Below are 25,311 nucleotides of genomic sequence, written 5' to 3'. Positions count from 1 at the left end.
ATTTGCAATTTATTCACTTTAAAAAAATTTTTTTTTTTTTTTTGGTGGAAAGGATAGTTTTCTTTGTTTTTAATGCCGGCAACTGGGGGGTAGGGCAGACTCCTGTCCAAAGGCCACCTCCCTCCTCCCCCATTGACGATCAGTGGGCAGGAGCTATTACAGACGGAGGGAGGGAGCTACATGCAGAAACAGCACAGTCAGCTCTGACAGTCATCTTGAAATTGGTCATCAGTGGTCTGACCAGCATCATCTTATAAAATTGTTAATGTTATACTTACAGCTTTAGATGTTGCACATTCTATAATTTTAACTTCTTGTGCATGAGTGATTTTCTCCATGAGTTTGCTGTAATCAAATAACATTGAGTGCAGTTCTTACATTAGTGTGGCCCCTCATGATTCACAGTTAATATGTTGTAGAAATTTATATAAATAGAGATTATTTAAATGTTATTTTGTACCAGTAGTAAAGACTTTCTCCCTTTAATCATACATTTGTTACACACCAACATTTCTTTTAGGTGCTATGATTAAGGTTATGGATTAATAGTAAAATCCAGGCTTCCCTGGTGGCGCAGTGGTTGAGAGTCCGCCTGCCGATGCAGGGGACGCGGGTTCGTGCCCCGGTCCGGGAAGATCCCACATGCCGCGGAGCAGCTGGGCCCGTGAGCCATGGCCACTGACCCTGCACGTCTGGAGCCTGTGCTCCACAACGGGAGAGGCCACAACAGTGAGAGGCCCGCGTACCACAGGGAAAAAAAAAAAAATAGTGAAATCCTACAACATAACGCTTAGTATTGATTAGTACTATCAGACAAAACATACTAATTAGTACCATCAGACAGAAATCCCAGATTGTAATTGTACTCTACAGAGAAATGGTTGGCAGTGTCCTGAGGAGTGAATCCACCAATAACAAGAATGTGATAGATAGAAAGATAGTTAGATCTAGAAAATATATGTGCCATATGTACTATATACTTACTATATAGTATGGCATATATAGTATATATAACACAGATCTTCCTCAACTTACAATGTGATTACATCCTGATAAACCCATCATAAGTTGAAAATACCACGTTGAAATGCATTTAATACACTTAAAGTACCGAACATCATAGCCTAGCCTAGCCTACCTTAAACGTGCTCAGAACACTTACAGTAGACTACAGTTGGGCAAAATCATCTAAAACAAAGCCTATTTTATAATATGGTGTTTAATATCTCATGTAATTTATTGAATAATGTACTGAAAGTGAAAAACAGAACAGTTGTATGAGTACAGAATGGTTGTCAGTATATCAGTTGTTTACCCTCATGATCATGTGGCTGACTAGGAGTTGCAGTTCACTGCTGCTGCCCAACATCACAAAAGAGTATCGTATTGCATATTGCTAGCCCAGGAAAAGAAAAAATTCAAAATCTGAAGCACAGGTTCAACTGAATGCACCATCATAAAGTCAAAAAATTATAAATCAGGGCTTCCCTGGTGGCGCAGTGGTTGGGAGTCCGCCTGCTGATGCGGGGGATGCGGGTTCGTGCCCCGGTCCGGGAGGATCCCGCGTGCCGCGGAGCGGCTGGGCCCGTGAGCCATGGCCGCTGAGCCTGTGCGTCCGGAGCCTGTGCTCCGCAACGGGAGAGGCCGCGGCGGTGAGAGGCCCGTGTACCGCAAAAAAAAAAAAAAAACAGAAAAAAAAATTATAAATCAAACCATCGTTAAATCAGGAACTGTCTGTATGTGATAGAGCTATGATATATGACATAGTATATATCCATATGTATATGTATGCATGCAGTTTTCCTATTTATTTCTATGTAAATTGAGAAATTGCATTTCAGTACTTAAGACCTGGTAGGTAAATATATAGGCAGATATGTTCTAAAAATAAGGGATTAGAATTGAGAAGATTGAGAAGTAAGATTTGTATTTCTTTATGGATATTAATTATAAGTATCTTTCCTTCTTAAAGGACATGAATTGTTATCCGAATTACAGCAGCGTCGATTTAATGGCTCAGATGGAGGGGTCTCATGGTCTCCTATGGATGATGAACTGCTAGCACAGCCACAGGTTATGAAATTATTAGATTCACTGCGAGAGCAATATACCCGCTACCAGGAAGTTTGTAGGCAACGTAGTAAGCGTACACAGTTAGAAGAGATTCAGCAGAAGGTGATGCAGGTAGGTGTCTGATTCCAACATATTAAACTCTTTTTAAAATCTAAACTTTTGTGTGTGTGTGTGTGTGTGTGTGTAATTTCTACTCTGTACCTGATTTTATACTAAGCCTTATTTACGTTATATAGAGAACTTTAGAAATGTCAAACCAGACTCTCAAACTATTTTTACAGTTAGTATTTGCATTTAAATTATATTATTTCTACATTGATGACATTGAGCATTCAGCTCACTCTATCAGAATTTCAAAAATAACTAGCTGTTGGAAACATCACTTGTGGTCTCTGTATTCTTGTAATAAATAACATTTTATTGTTGACCTTAGATTGATTTTAAATTTCTAATAACTTAAGTTTTGTTGTTGTTGTCGTTGTTAATTTGGGCATTATGAAGAGTTTTTCTATCCTAGCAAACTGTTAATGTGTAATATAAGTAATTATATTAAGTTTCCTTATTTTATGATACTGATAGAAAACTTTAAGTATATTTAATTCTTATGAATTTTTAGTTCCTTTTAAAATTGATTTTTATAAGTAGGCTAAAAATGCTAAAAATCGATACTAGGGAAGACACTTCTGTATTTAGACTACATTCTGGATTTTGATCTGTTGAATTATTAAGAAGTAAATCTTAAATATTTCACTTCAAAAATCCAGATAAGAAGTGTCCCAAAGTTTTTCATCTAGATTCATTCATTAGATAAGTATTTGTTAAGTACTTATTATATAGAAGGCATTGTACTTTTTACTACAGGATATAAAGGTAAACTTGGGTTTTGCTACATTAAACTTAAGAGGGGAGAGAAAGTGTTAGGTGTCACAAGGGAATGCCTGTAGTGCTGTGGGCATTCAATGGAGGGATTATTCCCCTGGTTGCAGGTGATCTCGGAAGACTTAGTGGAAAGAGGTAGTGCTTGAGCTTGTCCCCAAGAATGTGTAAGATTTCACCAGGCACCTCCTTTAGGTTTTAAGGGAGAATTGGCATTCTGTGGAGGAGAAAGAATAGCATGAATAAACAATAACATGAAATCCCAAGTTCTACTGAAGAAAAAGGCAGCAGTAGGCACCAGGGAAAGGGTTTGGCCTTTGAGTCATGGAACATAGTCAGTGAGCATGCTCTGAATCCCGGTTCTTCCACTTATTTGCTGTGTGATCATGGTCACATTATTCACCCACCTGAGCCTCAGTTTGACTTTCTTCTTTCTTTTTTCCCTTCTTCTCTTTCTCTCTCTTCCTTCCTTCTTTCATTACATAAAACAGGGGTAACAGGACCTCTTTTGAAAGCTTTGTTGAAAGAACCCAGCACTCAGCTTATGGAAGCTATTATATTTGTTCCCATTGAACTAGATTGTAGCCTAGAATTCTAGTTCAGCTGTTGGAAAACTTGTTCTGTAAAGGGCCACATAGTAAATGTTGGCTTCTTGGACCATACAGTTTTTCTTGAACATGTGGCTATTTAACTGCCATTGTAATGCATAGTCATTATGTAAACAAATGTGTTCGGCTGTTTCAGTAAAACTTTATTTATAAAAACAAGTGGTAGGCTAAAATTGGCCTGCAAGCTGTAATTTGCTGACCCCTGACTAGAGCATCAGGGTGTCATGGGGAAAAAGGCTTGAAAGGCGGGAAGGACTTGGATCATGGAAGATCTTGAATTCCAGGCAACAGGATTTAGGCTTTATCTCATGATAACTACATAGAAACCGAAGATTTCTGAGCATATGTTAATTATATATAATTTTTTCTACATAATATATTCATAAATTAAAGATAGCTTGTATTAAACTCAGGTAAACTTGAGTTAAATAGGTTGAGAGTATCTTTGAAAACCATAAAGATGCAATAGCATAGTGGTATACAAGTACCCCAGTAACCTAGGTCCACTCTCTTCTGCCACTGTCAAGTTTGTTCTTGAGAAGGAAGTGTACTCCTCAATGCCCTAGCTTCCTCCTCAGTAAAGTGAGGAAAACAATAACAATAATAATAATAATAACTACTTAATAGGGCTGTTACAAAGATTAAGAAGATAATTTTAATAAAATGTTTAGCTTGGCACATTTGAGTTTTTATTAGTATTATCTATTATTTGCTCACTCATTAAAGAAATGAGTATCTACAATAGTGTGACATTGTGCTCAGTGGAATGTAATGGTGAGTAAAAACAGACAGGGTGTCCCGCCTTTTGGTGCATGGCTACATAACTACACAAATAGTTGTAAAATTGCAACCACTCAAGTCCCAAGGAGAGTGGAAGGAGGAAGGGTGAGAAAGAAGACAATATCAGAGATGAAGCATTTTTCTGGCTTGCAAGACTTAATGGATGATGGTGTTGTCTAATTAGGGAAATTGGACAGGTTTGGGTTTACATGCAGATGGAAAAGGTGTGGAAAATCATGAGTTTGGTGATTTTAGACATGGTGAATTTCAGGAGACTTTGAGACATCTAAGAGAAGATATATAAAGGTAGTCCCAAACAGGTCCAGAAATGAGAAGTCTGGGCTGGTGACATACTTGTTTGTCATCTATGTATGAATGGTAATTAAAGCATTGATGTGGGTGAGAATTGCCCAAGGAAAGTAAAGAGCTGAGAGTAGATGAGAAGAGGGCTTTGTAACTGAGCTTTGAGAAGCTCCAGCATTTAATGACAAGATAGAGGAGCATACTCCTGAAGAGAAGGCAGTGGAGGATTGGCCAGAGATGAAGAAGGAAAGTGTGAAGAGCTCTGTGTCATGGAAGTCAAAAGAAGAAAGCATGTCAAGGAAGGAGTTGGGAACCCTGTCGAATGCTGCTGGAAGATTGAAAAAGAGGAAGACTTAACATGTTCACTACGAATCCACAAGGTCAAGGTCGTTGGTGATCCCAGGGTATGGAGTAGCAGGGCCAGTAGCACATTGGAGTGAATTCAGGAGTGAAAGTGAGGTGTGGTGAAGGAGACGTGGAGTGTAGGGAACTCGCTGAGAATTTCGTCTCTGAAGGAAAGATGAGAAACAAGAGCAATGCCTAGAAGTGAGGGTGTATTAATTTGCTAGGTCTACTGTAACAAAGTACTACAGACTAGGGGACTTAACAATAGAAATGTATGTCCTCATTTTTCTGGAGGCTAAAAGCCCAAGATCAAGGAGTTAGCAGGGTTGATTCCACCTGAGGGCAGTGAGGGAAGGATCTTGTTCCAGGCCTCTCTCCTTGGCTTACTGATGCCTTCTCCCTATGTCTTCATATCATCTTCCCTCTATACCTGTCTGTGTCCAAATGTCCTCTCCTTTTAAGGACGCCAGTCATATAAGATTAGGGCGCACTTTAATAACCTCATTTTAATTTAAGTGCCTCGTTAAAAACCCTGTCTTCAAATAAATATGGTTACATCCTGAAGCACTGGGAGTTAGGACTTCAGCATATGGGGAGTGTGGGGACACAATTGAGCCCACAGCTGGGGTCAAGTGTAGTTTATTTTTGTTAGTTTGTGTTTGTAATATGGAAAACTGAGAGGCTTAAATTCTAGGGGGGGAAGTATATGTTTGGAAGGAGGAGTTGAACATGGAAGAGAGAATAATTAATACTATCAAGTTTGTGACAAGGTGGAAGTGAATGGACTCCAAAGCAGAGCTGAAGGGATTAGCTTTAGAATGGAGGATGGAGAACTCTTCCTTTGTAACAGGAGGGAGGTGGTAGGATGATGCAGAGTTGCCTCCATATATATAAGTCAGGCATCAAGAAGATGAAGTAGTTCTTGAGTGATTAGGGTTTTTTTTTGTTTGTTTTTTAAGTAAGAGACAAAGGGAATCTCTTTGGTGGTGGAGGTTTGGAGGCAGGGCAGGGATGGGGAGGGCAGTGGTCAGTGGTTAAAGAGGGTTAGAGGTTTAAATGGAGTGGAAATGATTCAAAATTTTTATTTTGGGGATTGGAAGAGTGAAATTACCATGGAAGTATAGATGTATTTTTAGATAGTGCTGATCTTGAACTTATGATGGAAACTTTCTGGCCTGCTATGTGACCCTGTCAATTCATGGCTGGCTGTTGATGTGCAGGCACCAGAGAACGTGGGTGATGGGATTCCCCCAGCATTTGTGCTTTGCTCTGTGACATCAGGGGCAAAGGAGTTATGTATTGACATGCATTTTTGAAATGATGGACCAGCTCAACTGGATAAAGAATAAAGAAACTAGAGAAAGGAGATGATGATGATACTTAATGATGGTGGTGATGGTCATGAGATTATCGTTAAAAACAAATAAACCTCATTACAATTCAATTTTCTTTATAAGTGTTACATGTGAATTGGTTAGAGCATTAATATTCATCAGGTGATGGTTTATACACTGTTTTTCACAGGTCACATTTTAGGGAAAGATCTATTTCTCTTGCCAAAATGATGACTTAAGTTTAGCTATTTAGTAACATATATTGATCATGTCTGCACACACAGAATATAAACTACCATCTTCAGTCTTGCAAATTTGGGGAAAATTAAATTTTTTGATGTTTATGTAAAGATAATCATAAAGTTGACTACCTCTGCTTGTATAAAATTAATGAAAGTTGAAATTTTCCACATCTCTTTTTATACTGATTTATCACTGAAAACAGAACATAATGAAACAGAAACCAATAGCTCTAACAGATAAACTATATGGTAATAACCATTGTAGTTGTCAGCCGTTTATTCCCCACAGTTCAAATCAGTAGCATTAGACTTCATGTGGAATGCAGAAGTTCTCCCTGTTGCTACCGCTACATCTAAAAATCAGATTTCACGTACTTCTGGATAGGAGATGATGCCACTTCACTGAAATAAGCTATCATTATTCTCATTATTTATTGTGGCAGTAATTTCTGCCAGCATTGCAAATGTTATTTCTAGAATCATCCATGTGATTTTCTTCCTTTGTAGAAAGGAACCATAGATGCAAAATAGGATAACTCTGAGTTGCTAAAGTATACAGCTGGAGGCTGTGATCCCAGTTCTCCATATTCTTTCTTCTGGTCAGATGCTTGACATCTGCTTGATATGCCCTTCTACCTGGTTTGACCTAACATGCTTCTAGATATTCTCTCATGCAGTCTTTAGAAATCAGCCTGGCCAGGAAAAAATGATGGATAGTCCCATGCATTTTTGGCCTCTGCAAATATTTGTCATGGTGTATTCTAAGAGCACATCTCCAAGGTTATACTTTGCATATAAATGTAACCGTTTGAGAGGTCACATTGGTATGGATTGTGCATGAAACTGTTTTTGCAGTAAGTTAATATTCAGATTGACTGATGAGCAAGATGTCCTGCTTGAAATTAAGTTTTATAACCGTTTGGCAAACCACCATCATTAATGCATTTAAATAGATTTATTGGGGCTTCCCTGGTGGCGCAGTGGTTGACAATCCACCTGCCAATGCAGGGGACACGGGTTTGTGCCCCGGTCCGGGAAGATCTCACATGCCGCGGAGCGGCTGGGCCCATGAGCCATGGCCACTGAGCCTGTGCGTCCGGAGCCTGTGCTCTGCAATGGGAGAGGCCACAACAGTGAGAGGCCCGCATACCACACACACAAAAAAATAAACTAAAAAATAAATAAATAAATAAATAGATTTATTTACTGGGGCATCAACCTCAGTTTGCATCCTTCTTATTAGAAATAGTCATACATTTATGGTGTTTACGTTACTGATGTTGCATTCTAAGGGAAATTACTTTCAGCGTACCTTAAAACTATATGTACACTTGACTGTGTAACTGTTTTTGTGTGTGTGCCAAGGAGATGTCTTTGCTTTATTTAAAATTTATTTTTGAATTTATAACTCTTCGCAAGTTCCCTGCTAATGAATTGTTTTTCCCCAGTTATCATGATTTATATTAACCTGCTTCTTTTGTTTCTACCGTTTAAAAGTTTTCTAGAGTTTCAAAGTTTAAATTTTAAATAATGTTGCCTTATGTTTTAAAAAATAATATATAACACATTAATTAGTTAAAATTTCTGAGTTATTTTCATTCTACCCTTATTTTTAGAATTTAGACATTTTAGTGAAATAATTTATTATATTAATTGTTTAAAATACTTAAATGCCATTGTATATCTGTTTCTATATTCATATTCGTAATACATAATAATCAGTGAGAAGCAATTGAGTCCCCCAAAGGGAATGGAAAGTTGTTTCAAAATGTTTACATGAGCTTTCTTAAAACTTACTCTTTTTATTTCCATTTTTGAAAAGCATAGACTAAAACACTTAGTTCGGGGATTAAAAAGCATATGGGTTTTACTGTAAAATGCAGATGTGAGACATAGTTTATAAAGAGTGAATAAGTAGAAGGAGCTAGGCTTTTTTCTTCAAAAAAAGTGGGGAAAGCAAAGAGGCTAACAACTATTGGTATCATCTACTGTGCTTATAGGTGCCTTACATATAATGACTGTATAATCCTGACAATAGCCTTGTACAGTAGGTAGCATTAACACCATTTCAAAGGTGATGGACCAAAGTCTTTCAACTCCTAGGAGCAGAGCCAGAATTTCAGAGTCATGCCTGGTGCTTCCTTAAGACCGAACTGCTCATCTGTCTCTTTTGTGAAAGAGTGATACTTTCCACAGGCCAGCAGAGACAAACAGGATCCTAGTACCCTGCCCCTCCAAATATAGCTCATACAAAAGAGTAAAGCAGAAAAAGTGGAGATGCTGAGGAACAAAGCATTGTATTCTAAAGAGTACCTGGCAGTAGAGGTTTGCAGATGAATTTAGGACTCTGAAAACAGAATTTAGCAAAGAAAATCATAGCAGTTAGGCTATTCCAGTGAGTCAAAAATAATACTTGGACTTTTTTGTTTTTGAGTTTTTGCTCTTTAGTATTAAAACCTTGTAAAGAGAAGGTGGAAGCTAAGAATATATTAATATTTAAGATACTAGGACATAAATGGGCACACACATAAAGAGAGAAATCGCAAAAGATCACATACTGTTAGTAAGCAAACATTTGCAATTTATTCATTCTCACTAATATTTAGAAATACACCTGAAGAGATTTCTGTTTTAAACTTGGTGGAAGTATTTTAAAAGTAATAGTCAGCCATGTAGGGGGCAAAACTAAAAGCAGAAAGCCTGGTTGGGAGGCTACCACAAGGATCTAGGTAAGGCCTGAAGTAGGCTTAGAACAGGTTTATTTTGAAAGTCAAAACAACAGGATTCCAGTGGTATCAGATATGCAGGGTGTAAAAGGAAAAAAAGAAGAGTCAAGAATGACTCTAAGGTTTTTGGTTTGAGAATATTGCTCTAAATTATAACTCTAAAATGCATAATTTATAATAATGCTCTTTAAAGTATTCTCATTATGTAGGCAGTTTCAAAATTAAAAAGAAATAACAAGAATAATCACAAGAATGTCATCTTTATTTGAATTTGTTTGACAACTAGAAATCAATAGTTGTAAGTTCAAACAGATCAAAAGTATCCAACCCCTTGGAAATGAAAAATAACTCATTTAAAAAAATGGATCAAAAGAAAAATAAACAGTTCAGTAGAAAACTTAAAACCAAAATCATCAAAATCTATAGCGTGAGATGAGTCTTGAAAGATGAAAAAGAGGTCACGAAGAGAAGGGGCTCAAAAGATTTCAGGCAGGAGGACAACCCATGTCGAAGCAAGACTAGTGAGAGAACATGGCGCCCTTGGGGAGCACTAAAAGTTCAGTGCGGGCTCGGTTAAAGAAGGAAATGGTGAAGGATAGACAGGGCCCTATCATCCATGGCATAGTATGGCCATTGCCAGATAGCCACATTTCATCCCGAATGTAATGCAGAACCAGTATAGGATTTCTCACTGGGAGAAATATTTATACAAAGATGAGTATTGGGTCCTCATGAAAAGATTTTTATTTAGTATGTAGTTCTGTTTTTCCCCTCGGGTTATTAAGAAAACAAAAAGTCTTGGTGTTTTTTACCAATCTATGTAAGGAGATATAAAATTCAAAAGTAGGCCACATCTACGTTGTTTCCCAGGAAACTTTCCCCTAATTTTACTCAAAGTTAGTATCATTCATGTAGGAACTTACCAACATTCTTACGATCTAACCAACTTTTTTCTTAATTACTGTTTCTAACCCACTTTTGTAATAAATATAAATGATTTCAAATTAAATGTAATCATTGCTGCATTATTTTGGTTGACTACCCATCTCATCTCTTACATTAAGCTTGAAGTAGACTGAGGGCAAGAACCCCATTTCCAGAGTTTTTTTGGAAATGACAAAATATATTTGTTGTTAGAAAGAGATACTGTTTCTCCCAGAGCCCCCACGTGGGTGTTTCTCAATAAATTGCACTGAGAATCTCAGAAAATAAAAAAATAAATAAAATAAAGTAAAAGCAGTAGTCAGTTTATATACCTTGAAAAGGTTATTCTCAGTTAAAACTTTCATGACTTGGATGTTTCAAATAGAAACAAGTGTTTTAGAGAGTAATTTTATAATGTATACTATTAGCGATTAACATTGCATCATCATTGGACCCAAGATCTCTATTGAAAATGTTTTCTAGGAAAGCAATAGAGAATTAGAGAAAAATTCTATTGCATAACTGCTATATATATGTTCATCTTAAAATTACTTAGATGCTTAACAATAGATAATTGTAGTTGTGAAAGCAGGTATAATAGTTACTTAAGGTAGGACGTTGCTTACTCAGCTCTTAGTTGGGTGGGTTGGTTGGTTGTTTGGACAGATGCGAGGGAGCGAAGGAGGGAGGCAGGCAAGGAGGCTGGCCTTCATTAAAAAGGGGTTTCGAGCCATTAAAATGATAATAACTGTAGCCACAAGGAAGTGAAAAACACAGGATAGAAATTACTTGTACTCTGACAGTCGGCTGCAGCACTTAAATCTGGAGTAACATGAAAATGCAATGCATGTGAAAAATTAATGGAAGGAAACACACATGATTTTCCCCTATGATGTGGTACTTTTATATGATTATTAAAATTACATAAACTCTTAGATTTTAAATATATTTTACCCTGGTAATAACTATGGAATGCCCTGTGGGTCTGTGATAAGGTAAGCCTGTGTATCCACTGAGCCTCTAATATTATGCTGCACAGACATCCTCATTCACTTCTTGGGACCTATCCTAAGTTTAGATTTAAGGCATATCCTAAGTTTAGCTGTTGTTGACTTCCTGATTGTAATTTAGCTTGATAAATAATAATTCAGCTTGGTAAAGCTGGGCAATATTATTTTCTGTTAGAATTACTTCACTGTGTCTGTGTAGTTTTAGAGTATATATGTTTGTGGGTAGAGAAAACAAAACCCTTTCTTCTGCATGAGAATTTGATCTTTGCTTAACTATCTAGGTTTGTTCCCTTGAAAACCTGATAAAAATGCCAACTGTGTTACCAGGCGACATTGCTTGTAGTAAAAATTATTCTGGCTCTGGACTGGGAGAATTCTTAATACTTGATGGAAGGCATAACTTCGGGCATCTTGGAGCTCAGTGACTTTTATAATGGGCATGATGCCTGTGTGGTGTGAGGTTTTGATGCCAGAGTGTCTCCCATATCTGTCCCGTATGGATCTCGTCTCCTGAACTGTTGGACTGCTTCAGGGACCCGGCAGAAGAGAAAGACCCAGTGCTGCTACCCTGGCAGACTGTAGTCCCTTCCCTTCATCCTTCTGAGTAGACTTGGTGCCAGGGGGACTTCAGATGGTCTTGTGGGTCTGAATGTTTGGCTGATCCTAAGAAGACCCCCTAGAGGGTACTACAGTAGTATAATTCTACAGTTTTTAATTTTCTTTTCAAAGTGAGAAAAATAGTATTTTAACTTTATATCAGTTAATTGATTCTGTTTTATGAGTGCTTTGGAAGGAACTTTAGAGTATGAGTCAGGAAACGTGGCTTTTAGTCCTAGTTTTTTAATAATTATGTTACCTTGAACAAGTCACTTAATCTCTCTGAGACTCAGTTTTCCTAAGTATTAGATAAGAAATTTGACCAAAGTCATTTCTGGTGTCCCTTCCAATTCTAAACCCTATAGTTCTCTAATTTTCTTATCATCATAAGTTAATTTTTAAGCCTTTCTTATGGGAGCGTGTCATATTTCTTTTAGCCTGGCAGGTGATCAGATACCTGAAAGCCTAAGGTGCTGTAGTGTACATTTTATCAAATTTAGGTTTTGGAAAAGTTGTCACATTATAGCTGTATAGTTCCAGAAGAAACGTTTACTGCCTATACAATAGAATTTAAAGAATTTAAATTAAAAATACTTGCGGAACTTTGGGAAGGGAAAACCAATTAGAATGAAAGTTTGGAAAGTTTCTGATTATTTTAAAATTTCACCTCAACTTCCATTCATAGGTTGTGAACTGGCTTGAAGGGCCTGGATCAGAACAGCTGAGAGCCCAGTGGGGGATTGGAGACTCCATTCGGGCTTCCCAAGCCCTACAGCAGAAGCACGAAGAGATCGAGAGCCAGCACAGTGTGAGAGGCTTTTTCCTCTGCAAGTTTCAGAGCTATTATTAATGTGCATAATTAATAGCATGTGTGGTACTAAGTGATAAGTTGCTGTACACCTTGGTTTAGGGGCATAAAGTACGGTATGTTTAATGGCTATCAAGTACATTTTGACCACTTAGTACATATTCATTAGAAGTTTGGTTTTGGTTTTGTCTCCAGTATAGCTTAATTATATATTTTTATAAAAATACAATTCATGTGAAATTTTAAAAACTACTGTAACAGAAGAAAGTGATAGCACAAAAATACAACCTTTATCTAGTCCTGAATTTAAAAAGTGTAACCTTAGGAACAGGAGTTGTAAGTTAAATACAAAGTATTCAGGGTTTTTTTCAGCATAAAAGGAAAAACCATTATGTTGGAACCTGTGAAATGCATAAAATATGTAGATTTTTCAATTATGGAATTTCATATTTAAGTTTCTTACAAGTACTAACTAGGAAAATTGCAAAGATAATATATATACAGTTGGCCCCTCCGTATCCACAGGTTCCACGCACATCCAAGGATTTAACCAACCAGAGATTGAAAATATTCAGAAAAAAAATTCCATGAAGTTCTAAAAGGCAAAACTTGAATTGTGCTGTTTTAACCAATAGGTGGCACTGCATTGTCACCTTGAGAATAGGTTGTTTGCTGCAGGACACGTATATCAGCTTATGGTTTTTAAGATGTTCTTTTATTAAAAGTTTTCTCTTTGTAAATAAAAGTCAATACTTTAAAGCCTATTTTGGAATTGTTCAGGTCTTATGAAACTATAATGACAAATTTCTAGTGTATTGATTGCTTAATATGGGTAGAATTTGGAGAAACTTTTAATATATCATTTTGTGTTAAAACATTCTGTCAAGTATTAAATTTTAGATTCTTTATAAAACCATAATTCAGAAATAAAGCTAAAAATAAACCCAAATTGATTAGGATATTCAATGCTAATATATAGAAAATGAAAATGCTACTAATATATAGTTCTTTGTCAAGGAGTGGCAATGAGAAGTTTACTTGGTTTTTGAATAGTAGGTAAGCACAACAGAAAAAATGTTAAGGTGTATGAAAATGATTATAATAACTTAAAATAATTTTTAAAGTATTTTAGTCCAGTAATCTTACTTTAGCTTTTAGGTGGAGGTAGGTGAGTATTAGGAAAAGCACATAATAGGAAGGTGCAGAAGCATAAATCTCTGAAGTTGCTTTAGGATTCTGTCAGTGTCTCCCCATCCCACAGTACTGACTTCTGGTCTCCGAAGAGAATACTGGTGTGTTGTGCCTTATAGTAAGCAGCAAGACAGGTCTGCATAAAGAATCAAGACCCCATTTCTTCCTAAGGTATTAGCCTAAGTGTGTTGGCAGTGTTTCTTTCCTCCTAGATTGAGATTCCTATATCATAGTATAAAGTATAAATACCCATCATTTCACCAACTGTGCATCACCACCAATTCACAAACATTTCCATTGTCAGTCCTGATGACTGCGCTTTCCTCGTATGTGAACATCCAGATCCAGATCAGTATGTGAACATTAAGATCTACCATCTTAATCCAAATCCCATATCTTGGTAGTGGATTTTTTTTTAAGTTTGTTTTTGTTTCTGTGTGTGTTTGTGTTTTTTCGGGGTGGGGGGGGCTAGAAATAATAATTTTCTATACAGTTAAATGTTTATGAGAGGTAAACCAGAGAATGACCGTAACTGAACTGAATGCAGCCTGTTCATCGGAGGTTCTATAAATTTTATGTTCCCCAATTCCTAGGAAGGAACATTTTGATTAAAATATATGTGTGTATATATGTATATATATGTGATTTTTTTCCCCACATCCCAGAGAGACTGATTATTTCTCTATGACAACATCAGTTCTAATTTCAGGTGTTAGTTTCATGAGACATATGAGTTCTTAAATTGTTTGCATCTCTGGTCTGGTTATTAGGGCCTATAGTTTGCAAGTTTAAACCAGGAAAAAAAAAATCAGCTTGAGGATGGTAGTTCTTAACCCTTAATGGTCATGAGAGTCACCTGATGTGTTTGTTAAAAGGCCTGTGGCAGAGCCCCACCCCCACAGACTCTGATTTGGTAGGTCATGGGGCGCTTAGGTATTTTTAATAAGCACCCCAGGTGATCTGATGTAGAGAGTTCTCACTGCAAGAAATAATATCTCAGGTCTTTTATCCTTTAGTTTACTATTTTTCTCTGAATCACTGTTATTACTTCTTCAAAGAATTAGACCAACTTATTTAGAGCATTAACTAAATTTGTAAGTACTATAGATGAGACTGTGAAATCCCTTTCTATTTAGAACACAACAGTGATCATTTTCTTAGGCACTATTTTCTGCTTTAAATCAGTCAGTCTCCATTAACCTTTATAATCACTGTGTGGTTAGAAAGTATTTTACATAAATTGGGACTTGAGCATGGCTGGAATTTGGAATCCCTGGCACCAATCCCCCAAGGACATGGAGGGACAGCTGTAGAGAACAGGTTTTCTCAACCTTGGCATTACTGATTTATTTATTGATAAATCTTTGTTGTAGGGACTGTCCTGTGATCGATCGTAGGTATTTAGCAGTATCATTGACCTCTACCCACTAGATGCAGTAGCATCCCTCCCTCCCAGCTGTGACAGCCAAAAATGTCTCTAAATATTGCAAAATGTTCCCTAGGGAGCAAAATCGCCACCAGTTGAACATACTGCTGTAAAGAAAGAAAAAGATTCTGAGAGATTAAGTGACTTGATGAAGATCACACCCTTAGGAAGGAAAAAGACAGACCTTGAGTCTGTCTTTCAAGTCTAGTGTTCTTTGCATTATGTATGACTACGTCATGTCTGTAATCATACTCAAAAATTCCATAGTAGTTCAGGCAATAAGACAATATGACAAATTAGAGAAACCCAAGTTTTAGGTACAGGGCATAAGAGAGACCACATTTGGAACAGTACCTGTTACCTACCTAATTTAATGTCAACAAATCTACAATACCTAATATAAAAAGTGTTTTATATGCTCACTCAATACATGCTAGTAGGGCACATATTAAATGTCACTTGTTGTTCTGGGCTCTTGAGAATATAGCACTGTCTTATATGGAACTTAACATTCAAGTTGAGGAAAGAGGGAGTGGAGAGCAGTACAGGTAAGGCTTTCCGGAAGGGCCTCTCTGAGGAGATGACATTTAATCAGAGACCTTGAAATGATATGAAGGAGTAATCCAAGCAAAGGGCAATTCAGATCGAGGACACAGCAGTAGAAACACTCTGTGGCAGGAGCTTACTTGCCATGATAGAGGAACAGCAGGTATGTTGGCAGTGTTGGAGTGCAGTGAGCAAGATAGGGAGTCAGGGGCCAAAACATGTCATGTGATTTTAGCCCAGAAAAAGGAACTTGAAGTTTGTTTTAAATATTATGTGAAATCATTGGAGAAGTATTTGAGCAGATAATTCATTTATGTTTTTAGAAGATCACCAGCTATTGTATAGGGTATAGGGAGTAGGGACAAACAGTGAAATAGGAAGACAGGAAGCTAACAGAATGGAGGCAGCAGAAGTGGTGAGAAGTTGTCAGGCTTACGACGTTGAGCTGGCAGGACTCGCTCTTGGAGGAGTCATGTGTTTAGCCTTAATGACTATTCAGGCGGGGAAAACTGAGAGAAGTAGGTTTGGGAGGCTGGAGAATCAGTATCTGTGGAGGCAGGTTAGTCATACAAATGAAGATAGCTGTTAGACAGTTGGGTATCAGTATCTGGGGAAGAGGTCAGGGTTGAAGATATTATTAGTCTATAGATGTTACTTAAAGGCGTGGGATAAGATGAAATCATCCAAACCCAATGAGTATTGGTTTAGAAGAAAAGAGCCTTTGGAAAGCTGAACCATGGGTCACTCCTAAATTTAGAGGGCAAGGAGAGGAAGGAGAGCCAGCAGAAGAGGCCGAAAAGGATCTGTGTGGCTCAGGAAAGAAGTGAAAAAGGAGGGAGAGGTGGTCACCTTTGTTAAAATCAGCTGAGAGGTCCAATAAGATAAAGACAGATTTTTTGATAAGAGTGGGAAGGACAAAATCCTGATCAGAGTGAATTTTAAAAAGAATAGGAAATAAGATAGAGTGAGTATAATGATCTCCTTTAAGGGAAGGTTTTTTTATCTTTAATTTACATATATTAAAATGCACATAAGTATATATTTTGTTTTTTTAGTAGAAGATGCAGTTTATTTGTACGCTGATGGGAATAATCCAGTTGAAAAGAGAAGATAATTGCAAAAGCAAAGCCTTGCATAGGCAGCAGAGGTTAGTCTATAGAGTGCAGTGGAGCAGTTGGCCTTAGAAGCAGACAGAGTTCCTTTCATTATTTTAGCAGGGAGGGCAGAGCCTAGGGCTACAGAAGCGGGGAAGGTCATAGATTTGTCTGTGAGAGGATGAAAGAGTTCTCTTCTGATGGCGTCGTAGTGAATTATGAAGTTGGATTTTTGGCTAGAGTGAAGAGGTGAAAGGGAGTTGGAGATTTAAGAAGTGAAAAAAACATATCATAAGGATAGGGAGGTGAAATAACTAGAGAAATATAATAGGGTTTCTGAAGGCCCATTTGAGGTTATTTGGTCACAACTTTAAAAAGACACCTATCCACATAGTTGATTTGATCCAGCCACCTTCAGCTGCTGGAGGCACACAGCAGGTAGAGAAACCAGGTCTGAGGTTTTGTTTGTTCAAATAGAAGTACAGTTAATACACAATATTATATAAGTCTCAGGTGTACAATATAGTGATTCACAGTTTTTAAAGGTTATACTCCATTTATAGCTATTATAAAATATTGGCTATATTCCCCATGTTGTACTACTGTACAATAGTATGTGTACATCCTTGTGGCTTATTTTATACCTAATAGTTTGTACCTCTTAATCCCCACCCCCTATCTTGCCCTTCCCCCACTTCCTCTCCCCACTGGTAACCACTAGTTTGTTCTCTATATCTGTGGGTTTGCATCTTTTTTATTATATTTTCTAGTTTGTTGTATTTTTTTAGATTCCACATTTATATGGATTATCATACAGTATCTTATAGATTTATCTTTTTCTGACCTATTTCACTTAGCATAATGCCCTCTGAGTCCATTCATGTTGCTAAAAATTTCAACATTTTGTTGATTTTTATGGCTGAGTAGTAGTCCGTTGTGTGTGTGTGTGTGTGTGTGTGTGTGTGTGTGTGTATCCCACATCTTCTTTATCCATTCATTTGTAGATGGACACTTAGATTGCTTTTATATTTTAGTTATTGTAAATAGTGCTGCTATGAACATTGGGGTACATGTATCTTTTTGAATTAGTGTTTTTGGGTTTTTTTGGATATAAACCCAGGAGTAGAATTGCTGGGTCATATGTTAGTTCGATTTTTAGTTTTTTGAGAAACCTTCATATTCTTTTCCACAGTGGCTGCACCAATTTACATTCCCACCAATAGTGTACAAGGGTTCCCTTTTCTCCATATCCTTGCCAACATTTGTTGTTTGTGTTCCTTTTGATGTTGGCCATCCTGACAGATGTGAGGTGGTATCTCACTGTGGTTTTGATTTGCATTTCCCTGACGATTAGTGATGCTGAGAATCTTTTCATGTGCCATCTGTAAGTCTTCTTTGGGAAAATGTCTGCTCACGTCTTCTGCCCATTTTTTAATCTGGCTGTTTATTTTTTGATGTTGAGTTATATTGGCTGTTTATGTAGTTTGGATATTAACCCCTTATTTTTCATATCATTTCCAAATACTTTCTCCCATTCAGTAGGTTGTAATTTTTGTTGGTTTCCTTTTTTGTGAAAAAGCTTTTATGTTTCATTAGGTCCCATTTGTTTATTTTTGCTTTTATTTCCTTTGCTTTAGGAAACAGATCCAAAAAAATATTGCTGCGATTCATGTCAAAGAGTGTTCTGCCTATGTTTTCCTCTAGGAGTTTTATAGTATCTGGTCTTACATTTAGGTCATTAATCCATTTTGAGTTTATTTTTGTATATGGTGTTAGAGAATGTTCTAATTTTATTCTTTTACATGTAGCTGTCTAGTTCTCCCAGCACCACTTATTGAAGAAGTGTCTTTCCTCCATTGTATATTCTTGCCTCCTTTGTCAAAGATAAGGTGACCATATATGCATGGGTTTATCTCTGGGCTTTCTATCCTGTTCCATTGAGGTATATTTCTGTTTTTGTGCCAGTACCATACTGTCTTGATTACTATAGCTTTGTAGTATAGTCTGAAGTCTGGGAGCCTGATTCCTCCAGCTCTGTTTTTCTTTCTCAAGATTTCTTTGGCTATTCAGGGTCTTTTGTGTTGGAGTTTTATAGTATCTGGTCTTACATTTAGGTCATTAATCCATTTTGAGTTTATTTTTGTATATGGTGTTAGAGAATGTTCTAATTTTATTCTTTTACATGTAGCTGTCTAGTTCTCCCAACACCACTTATTGAAGAGACCGTCTTTTCTCCATCACGTATTCTTGTCTCCTTTGTCATAGATTGACCACAAGTGCATGAGTTTATTTCTGGGCCCTCTATTCTGTTCCATTGATCTATGGGTCTTTTTTTGTGCCAGTACCATACTGTTTTAATTACTGTAGCTTTGCATTCTGAAGTCAGGGAGGCTGATTTCTCCAGCTCTTTTTTTCTTTCCCAAGATTGTTTTGGCTGTTTGGGTTCTTTTATGTTTCCATACAAATTTTAAAATTATTTGTTCTAGTTCTGTGAAAAATCCCATTGGTACTTTGATAGGGATTGCACTGAATCTGTAGGTTGCCTTGGGTAGTATGGTCACTTAAACAATATTGATTCTTCCAATCCAAGAATATGGTACATCTTTCCATCTGTGTCGTCTTCAACTTCTTTCATCAGTGTCTTATAGTTTTCCGAGTACAGGTCTGTTACCTCCTTAGGTAGGTTTATTCATACGTATTTTTTTCTTTTTGATACAATGGTAAATGGGATTGTTTCCTTATTTTCTCTTTCTGATAGTTTTCAGTGTATAGAAGTGCAACAGATTTCTGTAATCAATTTCATATCTTGCAACTTACTGAATTCATTGATGAGCTCTAGTAGTTTTCTGGTGGTGTCCTTAGGACAGTCTATGTATAGTATCATGTCACCTGCAAACAGTGACAGTTTTACTTCTTCTTTTCCAATTTGGATTCCTTTTATTTCTTTTTCTTCTCTGATTGCTGTGGCTAGGACTTCCAAAACTGTCTTGAATAAAAGTGGTGAGAATGAGCATCCTTGTCTTGTTCTTGATCTCAGAGGAAATGTTTTCAGCTTTTCACCATTGAGTCTGATGTTAGCTGTGAGTTTTTCATATATGGCCTTTATTATGCTGAGGTTTGTCTCCTCTATGCCCACTTTCTGGAGAGTTTTTCTCATAAATGGTTGCTTTTTCTGCATCTGTTCTTCATTTTTGACAGGTGAATCTGATGGAAGGAAAGAGAGCAGGGCATGAGCATGGGTTGTGCCCTGGGAGGTGGTTATAGCCTCTGACAAAGGGTAGAAGTGAGGACACGAGGCTCCTGAGTGCTGGACAGTAGAACATGCTGAGATCAATGGATTGGTGGACCTCATGGGGCTGTAGGAGCAGGCATACTAAAGGATGTGAGTTGGAGAGTCAGTCAGAGAATGGGATTCTTGAAATTAAGATTTGGGGGCTGTATAGTAGTATATGATAATGACAAAATTTTGTGTCTGTTGGAGTAAGTAGTTGAGGTGGGGTGAGGACAGGATAGTTGGAAGTGAGGGAGGGAGTCAAGGAACTAAGAGTTCAGTGTTGATTGGATGTCTACACAGTGGAAGTCAGGAAGAAGGCTGGCACTGAGAGGAAGTTCAGGGAAGTCCGCCAGCTCTGAGGTGAGGGCATGCAACAGAAACGGTTGGCAGGATGTAATCCGACTACATGCATTTCACAGGAGATGTGGTTTTTGAGAGAAGAAGCAGAAGAAATGGTTTGGAAAGAGTAATGAGGAGTGAGGCAGCCATCTCCCCCACTTCCAGGCTTGTGGTAGGTTGGCTGTACAAACACAAAGAGCCATCAGAAGGGCTGCAGAGCTAACTGCTTCCTCTGAAGGTGACAGGTTTCACATACAACAGGAAAGAGAAGGGGACATTTAGAGGCCAGGATGAGCAAATAGATCCTGCTGTTGGCAGGAGTGAATTCCAGGGATCGCAGTGGAAGGATTTGGGCGCTGGGGACTTTTCGTCCTCAATTTAAATAATTTTGCTTTAGAAAACTCTTATATATGTTACTTAGTATATCTGGAGATATTGTAAAATGTAATGTATTCTTCAGGAAATGATTTGATCCTTAATTTACTTTACAATGTCTATATTACAGGAATGGTTTGCAGTTTATGTGGAGCTTAATCAGCAAATTGCAGCACTCTTAAATGCTGGGGATGAGGAAGATCTTGTGGAACTGAAGTCGCTGCAGCAACAACTTAGTGATGTTTGTTATCGACAGGCCAGTCAGCTGGAATTTAGGCAGAATCTCTTACAAGCAGCCCTTGAATTTCATGGTGTTGCCCAAGATGTAAGTGTCTACTCTGATTGCTTTTCTTTTCTTCAAATTATCTGAATACTTATCTGTACATCATTTTTGCAGGTTTGCATGTCTCCTAATTATTTTTCTGGAACAATAAAATTTACTGGTGGGGGAAATAAGATACACTTCTTTGATTTTTTTTAAAAATTTTAAGTCATTCTGCATGCAACTAAACTTTTTTTTTTGTCTAAATAGTGTTCCAACCTCTTAGATATATTTCATTTGGATAGTTTTTCAATCTTCATGCTTTGTAACATAGATTGAAATGGAAGTTTCAATACTTTTTAACATTCTGCTGACCTGGACATACTTTGTCTTCCTGGTGCATGCATCTGTGTGTTCTGTCATTCAGATAACATGTATTCTAATTATTTGTCCTTGTCTTTTAACAGCAGAGTCTTTTTCAAGTATAATTGTGATAACCTCATTAGATATAAACCTCATTAATCATTAAACACTTTAGATGCTGATTACATCAGGGTTATCTCTTTGGTGTCCCTCTGCTTTAGTTGTCTCAGCAGTTGGATGGCTTATTAGGGATGTTGTGCGTAGATGTAGCACCAGCTGATGGAGCATCGATTCAGCAAACTTTAAAACTGCTTGAAGAGAAGCTGAAAAGTGTTGGTAAGCAGATTTTAAAAATGCTGAAACATAAGGGTTCTTTTTTTAAAAAACTATCACTACCATGGTTAGACAAGTCAACTTACACTGATCTAATTATAATTATTTACAGGGAACATAGGAAAAATTGGTACAAAAAAGTCTTTATCCCCTTAAAGGGTGTAATTTATGCTACAGTTTTTATTTTTCATTGTTAGCCAGTCACACTTCCTTCACAGGGCCTTTAGCTTTTCTTGTTTACCCAGCCGAATCTACAGGTGCTATGTCTTGCATATTCTATGAGCAGTTATTTGTAGTGCATGCATAAACTGTAATTAGCTGTGAAGTGTTCTGTGGTAAACCCTGTATGCCCCAAACTGTGTTTTACGCAATGATTTTTGTTGTTGCTATATCCTAACCTTGTGAAAAAATAGTTGGTTTGGTTCTGTGCATTTGTTTCTCCAAACTGGGAATACTGCTGAGGTTACATACGCTCCAGGGAGAGGATGGTCCAATTTCATTAAGCTAGTACCCTTACTTGACACCAAGGCTTTCTACATTTTACTACAGTAGGAAATACAGTGAATTTCCCTAGGACGTGACTGGGAGAGGTGGATAGTGGATGTGAAAATGGGAGGGGGTTGTATTGAGTGGGACAGGAGGGCAAAGGAGAATGGAGGAGAGGAAAGCAGTAATTTCAGGCAGAGATTTAGTGGAAAATGGTGATATGTGATTGAACCAATTTAATTAATTTGAAAAGGACTTGAGGGAATGGGTTTGAAAAATCACGTTTGTATTGGCATTTTACTTGCTTACAGTCTTCGTTATTTTTAACAGGTGATATGAGTAATACATGTTTAGTATTTAATATGCCAAATGAAATTTATTTCAAAATGTCACAAGTTTTCTTAAACCATATTTTTCTTTTAAAAATGCTAAAAGAATTCTGGTATATGTACCTAATTTAGAGTCTTGTAAACATATCCTAAGTGTTGCTTCTCATTGGGTGTAAGCTGGACAGCGCCTATACTCAAAATGTTCAGTGTCCTTTTACAGTGAGAATACATTGCTTGAATGTTTTAATGTCTTGTAACTCATATATTTTTGGAACAAAATATTTGCCTTGTTCTCCTAAAAATTGGACTACATAAAAACAGAAAGGAAAAAATTGAAAATCTCATCAAAATAGAAATTCTCACACTTCCTATTTGCAGTTTTGAAAAGTAATTGTTATCTATGGAAATTCACCTTTTGGAAATTCTCTTTAGGGAGAATTTGAATGAGAGGGAGCTCCAGTTTGAGCTACGTTTAAAGGTGTTTTATTGATCAAAATATTCAGAGGGCTCCATCCCAAAGTAGTTTAATGTACAAAGTTGTTATACTTGGAATCCAAGTACAGTATCTGCTGAGAGGATTTACTTAAGGGAGGGAAAGCTTCTCTGGTTTAAGAGATTAAATATAGTAACTTCTGTTTTAGATGTAGGATTGCAAGGTTTGCGTGAAAAAGGTCAAGGTCTTCTGGATCAGATCTCCAATCAGGCATCCTGGGCCTATGGAAAGGATGTAACCATTGAAAATAAAGAAAATGTGGACCACATACAAGGAGTGATGGAAGATATGCAGCTTAGGAAACAAAGGCAAAGTTTGACTGTTCATGTTAATTTTTGCTAAGACAACCTAATATTAATTAAAATGAAAAGTGATGTAATTATATTTTCCATACAAAGTAAAAATTCTTACCTGTTATATAGTAGGCATGTAGTAGGTTTTTGATGAATGTAATGATTATTGTATATAATTGTACTAACAAATAATGGCAGTTTGTTCAATTAATGGGTACATTTTCCCTTTTTACTCAGTGGTAAAAATTTCGGTTCCACTCAAGTACATCACATTCCATATCCCCAGTGTAGCCTATGCCTCTTCTATCTTTTAAGAAAACTCTTTTTGGAGAATTTTGCTTTTCCATTTTCATTTAGTTTAGAGCTGCTATTAAATCTGTCATTTACATTGATGTGTTTCTTCATCTAAACGTCTCAGAAATTTTCATGCATCCATTGTTCTCATATTTGCTGTAGAAGGATTAGACAGTAAACTCTGGGTAAGATGATGTTTAGTTTCCTTTGATGTAGAACTAGGAATTTAAAGGGTTCTTTGAAAACTCAGTTTGCAATAGCAATTGCAAAGTATTGCAAAGTAAAGGATTAAATTAACATATGCTAGTATATATAGGCTAGCATGGTTGTGTGAAATCTTCGTACACTTAGAAATTCTAAGGTCATCAACAAAAACTTAACAGAAACTCTTCCCCTACATCACAGAGAAAATGGTCATTAGACAGAAATTCCTTCTATCCTCATATCTGCAAATGTATCCATTTCATTATTTATTCTCATCACAAAGATGATATATGTCTGCTCTTATCAAAGCCGTGTGTCCCCATCATCTTCTCACTCCGTCAATTCCCATTCTCTACTCTGATCCCTGCCTTTCATTTAAATGCTTAAATCTCTCCTATTAAAAAAAAATTAGACAATTACACACATGCATATACCTTCAACCCTTTGTCTTCTAGCCCTAGAATTCTCCTTCCTGACAGCTGTCATTGATGGTCTAATCTGCAGCCATACTTCCTCACTGCCTCTAGTTACTTTCCATCCTTTCTCAGTCTCCCCTCTCCCCTCACCATTTCACTGGACATACTCTTACTGATGTCACAAGTGACTTTGTAATTGCCATGTGTAATATATGCTTGATCTTGCTCAAAATCCAGGGAATACTTTTGGTCCTGACATTGCTTGACCACTCTGAATAGAATTAGGCACAAATGACTTTTTCTTTCTTCTTGAAACTTCCTGACAACCTTGTCTTCTTTGAAAATACCCTTATGAGTCTCCTCCTCGCACTCTGTTTCTTCTTGGTTTTCTTCACTGATTTCTTGTCCTCTAGCTAATTTCACTGCTTTCAGGGTTTGTTCTGAGGCCAAATTCTCTTCTCACTCTTTGTCTTCTCCCTACTTTAATGACTTCTTTAATAGGACCGTGATTGAGTAGTTAGGACTCTGACCCAGACCCCTCTCCTGTATGTTAGACCTGTAGTTCCTCTTACTTACTGAATGTCTCCACCTGGATGCCCCATACACTACTCAAATAAACTAATATGGACAGATCAGAATCATTCTCCTCCAGAACTTGCTCTTCTCCTCCAGAACTTGCTCTTCTCCTTTAGTTTCCTATCCAGGTTAAAAATACCATCAGCTACCAAACTTGGAATTTATCTCAAGGATTTATTAAAATCCTTACTCTTCCTCATCCCTTACAGCCTACTCAGATGCCCAAGTTCTGCTGTCTCTGAATCATGAACACTTCTTTCTTCCCAATCTTAGCTGCCTCTGGCATTGCTCGTCTACAGTCTGTTGTGCAAGAGCGCAATCTTTTGTAAAGCGCACATCTAGTCCCCAACCTCCTTGTATAAACCCCTCTCAGTGACTTCCTATTTTCTCA

General features: G+C 37.2%; 1 protein-coding gene across 1 annotated transcript in view; it reads left to right on the top strand.

The window, feature by feature from the left end:
• Positions 1-25,311, top strand: part of SESTD1 (SEC14 and spectrin domain containing 1) — a 141,425-nt gene that overhangs the window by 100,053 nt on the left and 16,061 nt on the right. Inside the window, exons 10-14 of the mRNA XM_024122173.3 lie at positions 1,973-2,184; positions 12,504-12,626; positions 21,002-21,196; positions 21,718-21,832; positions 23,286-23,445. Coding sequence (XP_023977941.1) covers positions 1,973-2,184; positions 12,504-12,626; positions 21,002-21,196; positions 21,718-21,832; positions 23,286-23,445 — 805 coding nt within the window. The remainder of the gene's footprint in view (positions 1-1,972; positions 2,185-12,503; positions 12,627-21,001; positions 21,197-21,717; positions 21,833-23,285; positions 23,446-25,311) is intronic.

The sequence above is a fragment of the Physeter macrocephalus genome, chromosome 2 (genome assembly GCF_002837175.3).
Source record: "Physeter macrocephalus isolate SW-GA chromosome 2, ASM283717v5, whole genome shotgun sequence".
Lineage (NCBI taxonomy): Eukaryota > Metazoa > Chordata > Mammalia > Artiodactyla > Physeteridae > Physeter > Physeter macrocephalus.
This window is presented reverse-complemented; position numbering and strand designations above follow the sequence as displayed.